This window comes from Cryptotermes secundus, unplaced genomic scaffold, assembly GCF_002891405.2.
Source record: "Cryptotermes secundus unplaced genomic scaffold, Csec_1.0 scaffold1137, whole genome shotgun sequence".
Classification (NCBI taxonomy): Eukaryota; Metazoa; Arthropoda; class Insecta; order Blattodea; family Kalotermitidae; genus Cryptotermes; species Cryptotermes secundus.
Genome location: NW_019729230.1, coordinates 345376 through 350369, shown reverse-complemented (window position 1 = coordinate 350369; position 4994 = coordinate 345376). Strand labels below are relative to the sequence as shown.

The 4994-nt window shown below is 39.4% G+C and overlaps 1 protein-coding gene across 1 annotated transcript; it reads right to left on the bottom strand.

Annotated features, from left to right (window-relative positions):
- Window positions 1–994: 994 nt before the first annotated feature.
- On the bottom strand, window positions 995–4456 carry LOC111865590 (putative E3 ubiquitin-protein ligase SINAT1). The gene is made up of 2 exons (XM_023853755.1): window positions 4419–4456; window positions 995–2432 (listed from the first exon to the last, which is right to left on the bottom strand). Exons 1-2 carry the CDS (start codon window positions 4444–4446, stop codon window positions 1642–1644), a joined length of 819 nt encoding a protein of 272 aa, XP_023709523.1. The 5' UTR covers window positions 4447–4456; the 3' UTR covers window positions 995–1641.
- Window positions 4457–4994: the final 538 nt, after the last annotated feature.

Below are 4994 nucleotides of genomic sequence, written 5' to 3'. Positions count from 1 at the left end.
AGAAGATACCTGATAATGACTACCGATCAGCAGATTAACGGGTTGAAAGTAAACTCTAATACATTTAATATCAGATTCTGTTACAAACACACGCTGAAATCTTGATAGTATCACTTCTTTTGAGCTAACCAATCACAGCGCAGTCAGTACAAATTAGCTTAAGGAAGGTTATATAAGAAAAAAAACTTCAGAGACAGGGGTATATGAACAGAAAATATAGAGATGTTGGAGAAATGGGGTTTGAGAATGTGGACTGGTTTCGTCTGCCTCACGATATGGGCTGTTGTTGTACCCTTGTGAACACGGCAGTTCTTGACCAAGTGACAGATTACCAGCTCTCTAAATACTCTGTCACAATTCTCTAGTTACGCTCATCTTACACAATTTAAGTACGTTGACACCTTTGGGTTTTATAGGCGTACAAAGAATTATATATTTCCAGAAAAATATTGCATCGCAATTACAAAATACGATAAAATATAAATCAATGTATTCATACTTATTTCTGCAGTTAGAGATACGAGTCAGAATACGGGCCTAATTGTTTTAATTTATGCATCCATGATTTATATAAAGACATCTTGAACTCAAAAGTATAACAGACTGAAATGAAAGGACACGTAAATAATTCAAAAGTTATGTAGAAAAGAAGTTAATAAAATAATCTGAGGTACTATCTAAGCAATTTCCAGGAGTAAATGAAGAAAGGCATGGAAATTTTAGTGAAGGTAGGAGGCACGCTGGCTCCCGAACAGGCAACAGGAGTGCCAACCGCTCTATCGTGACATTCAAGCCTTACCAGACTTTATAACGGACATGCGTACACTTACAAGGAAATCTAGAAACAACCCCGTTTCATTGTTTTTGCAGTGTAACGACCTCATTTTTTAAGACCATGCGCAGGAATTTAGAGACATGTCGAAAGTTTCTGGGAAGATTTACTTTTCGGGCAGGAACCGGAAGTTGCGTCCTGGGTAAAAAAATCTCTTAAATGTTCTAGAGAACATTTAATCCAGAAAAAATACTCAAAGAACAGATATAATGACTACACTTATGTCATGCTTCAACACATATAAAATTATTTATTCAAAACATTTTAATTAAAATTGTTTGCTGTAGTCAATAAAGATCATCTTCCTACATACACAAACACACGGACTCAGAATCTATATTGGAACTCTGTTATCTGCTAACGTATCACATGATTCATCAGAGTGGAATGTAAAGCCCAGTAACCCTCAATCCCATAGAAATCGTTTTATTTTAAAGCACGTTAGATCAGCTTTCACACTCACCGTATGAGCTGATGTTTGCGCGAAAGTTTTGCATGTATTTTGCTGGACCGCGAATACTTCGAATTAATCTTTTCGTCTTCCTTCTTTTTATCCGCCATTTTCTGTTGCGTGTTTGCAACATGGAGACTCATACATGGAACACTCCCTGAACTTAACCTGAAGAAATGAATCAGAGATAAGATGGAGGGCGATTTCATTTGTAGATAAAGTTTATTTATAATTAATATAATTCTTTTTAGGTTTTATCAATTCCTCGAGATTTTGCCTTCTTCAGATTGTTTCGTGTAGAATCAAATGGTATTCTGAACCCCACAATAGGATTATTTATAAGCTTACTCCCAAGACTTCAAGAGCAAATTTTAACACAGAGCTTGTAATTAAGCCTCGTTCCATTCATAAACCGTCGGAGAAGAGTATTGTAATCTAACGTGATGCAATTGTTCATCTTGCGAAAAACGTCTCCAAATGATTCATTCTCGCTTAAAACAACATTCTTCATTTTCACAGCCTGATTGTTCTCATTTTTGGATAACTTAAAAGTGTAAGTAAATTTTGAAGCGTTTTCCTTAGGTCCAATGTATTTCAGAGCTCCCGAGAATTTTCTGTTCTCCAAGGAAAATTCGCAGTTCCAAATGAAAAGCTCTCCAAGGGATGAAACCAGGGAGGTTTCTACGAAACTTTCCGAGAAGTCATTGCCCGTGGTACGACAGGAGTCCTCATGCCAAACATTTGTGCCGTGCGCTGTTTCGGCGTGCTTCAAAATATTACAGACCATGCCTTTCCAGAGGCATAGATTGTTGATGGGACAGTCAAACATACGAAATTTACAGTTCGGTTCGTGATGAAGCATATCAATTAACATGAAACTTTCGGAACATCCGGTGTTCATGCACGGGTACAGTATCTTCTGGCACATTTCCTCGGCTAACAAGTTGCGTACGTCTGTCTTCTTCTGTCGGCAAATTGGACAAGGGTCCAAACCCAGCTGCAGATCACAGGTTCTGCAGATACTGTGCCCAGACTTGCACTGTATAATTGGGGGCTTCATGAGCTTGCGACAGAGGCGGCACTCCAACATTCTGATCAGACCAGTAGCCAAATCCTGCGGGCAGAAAGTTCCACCCATTTTCTCTGGATCTGTAACAAGTGCAAGACAATGGGCGGCGACATACGACATTTACAAAACACATAGAGAACTTCGTTCAAAAATCGCCATTAACATTTCTGAGAAGTAACAGAGCTGTTAAGAAATGCGAAACTAGGGCCAATCCCTTAATCAGAATAGCTTCCACAGTACACATAAGGTAGGTCGCACACCGGCTTGCGTCAAGACATGTAACAGTCAAGATACGATGTCTGCGACATGACGCAAACGAAGAAGTACAGTTGAATGAGATTATGAAAATCGCCGCACACCGGTCTGAGTCATGACGTCAGCAACATGCTGACGAATCACGAATGAAGCGAGATTGCGTTTTTTTGCCTCATGTCTTGATGCTTGTCTTGACGTAGTTGGTGTGCGGCCACCTTTACATGTCTTGACGCATGCCGGTTTGCGGTCTACCTATCAGAATTTCATTCGAAATATCATCAATATTTCTGTAAAGCGATTTAATTTAAAATACATCTACTCCAGCAAAACTGGCATTAATCCCTTAATGAATATAGCTCTCACAATAAACACTTCTATTTAAAAGATATAATCATTTACATTTATATAAAATGAATCCCTGTACACATTTCCTCTAGCAAAGAAATATTCTGACAAGCTAACAATATTGGATAGTTGCTTAGTCAAATATGGCTTTACTAGTAAACTTACACAGTCCCATTTAAGATAATGTCATCTGAAGATATGAAAACAATTACAGTAAATAATTCTAATAATATTATGTAACATTACTTGTAATGGTCAACCTTGAGTTTAATACTTGCAATGCGTTTGCTTATCAAACTACATACAAGAATAAAACTTCTCAAGCCTAAACATAAACCGAAAACTAACTTGTCTCTCCTACAACAAATTCTTATGATGTTAAAAATATCCACCCCCACTTTAACATTTAGTTTTTCGGAATGTACAGCGATTATTTTACAAAAGATTGTTATCGGATTAATAGTTTGAATCTATGTGCGGCCAATGTTACATTCTGACCGCCATAAAGAAACCTTGAGTGCAAAATAATTTAACATCAGATGCGATAAAAATTTAGAAGATATAATGACGACGTAAACTTATTTTCAGTGTTAGCTCTCAGCGCAGTTCTTCACTATACTAGTACACCATTCCATATTAACAATGCAATGCATCAAAATGCGAGCCGGTATAGCGACTGGCTGCGGGCTGGACGACCGAGGGGTCAGAGTTCGAGTCCCGGTAGGTTAAAGAATTTTTTTCACATGGTCCAGACCTGCTCTGCGGCCCACCTAACCTCCTATTAAATGGGTAATGGGGGCTCTATTCTCGGGTATAAAACGGCCGGGGCGTGAACCTGTCCACTCACCTCCAACTAGCGCCGAGGTCAAGAAAATGTAGAGCTATACATCTACTCCCCCATACGCCTTCATGGCGTTGTGCTTAATTAGTTAAGCACAGGGAAACTTTACCTTTTTATGCAGCAAAATCAATGTCAGAAATAACAAAATGGGCCCCAGTTCTTAATTAATTATTTATCGCAACTCGTACTCGTGTCGAAGCATCGTATTCATAACACTGAGACACAGCATCCATACAACGAAACTCCTGTATGACGGGCTGGTTGTTTCCCGTCACGGAGTTTTCTCTTCGATACCAAGTTCAGACAACTTCTGGGATCCATTAGACCGATACTTAAATGGATAAAGCCGGGGGGGGGGAGATTTCTCTAGGGTAAATTAACCATCGAGCGTCGAGCTTAAGTATAAGTGGTGCTTTACCTCCACTTCCCCATAAGTCTTTATGGCGTGGTGATTAGGTAAACAGAATTTTACTCTTTTTAGTCACTAGCGTACGTCGGTGGTTTCCTTGACACCAGATTCAACTGGCAAGCAGTACTGTACTTTGAAATTAATAACACCACATGCATCATCTTAATTCTTACTGGACCTTCATTTGCTAAAATTGACAGCAAAATGTAGATTTACCTTCGATCGACTCTCTTTCCCATTTCATTTCGATAGTCCTTCTGAAAGAGAGAAAGAGTGTTTTAGTTTGCTTTCCTTCCTGAGGGAAAGTAAGTAGGCTTATGAAATGTACATGCTGTATGTCTCCTGTGAATCGCTGCTTTATTCAGTCTCTCAGCTGAGCCCTTCTTGAGGAGAAGCCAAATCTGCAGCTACTCAAAAAATTGCCAGCATTTTATGGAACCCGGATGTTCATTACCTTGTTCACAAGAGCCCTCCATCGGTCTCTATCCTAAGCCAGATCAATCCAATCCATATAATCCCATCCCATCTCTCTAAGAGCCATTTTAATATTGTCCACCCATCTACGCCTTAGTCTTCCCAGTGGCCTCTTTCCTTCTGGCTTTCCCACCAATATCCTATAGGTATTCATCGTCTCTCCCATTCGTGCTACATTCCCTGTCCACCTCATCCTCCTTGACTTGATCAGTCTAATTATACTTGGAGAAGAGTACAAGTTATGAAGCTCCTCATTATGCAGTTTTCTCCAGCCTCCTGTCACTTCATCTCTCTTCGATCCAAATATTCTCAACACCG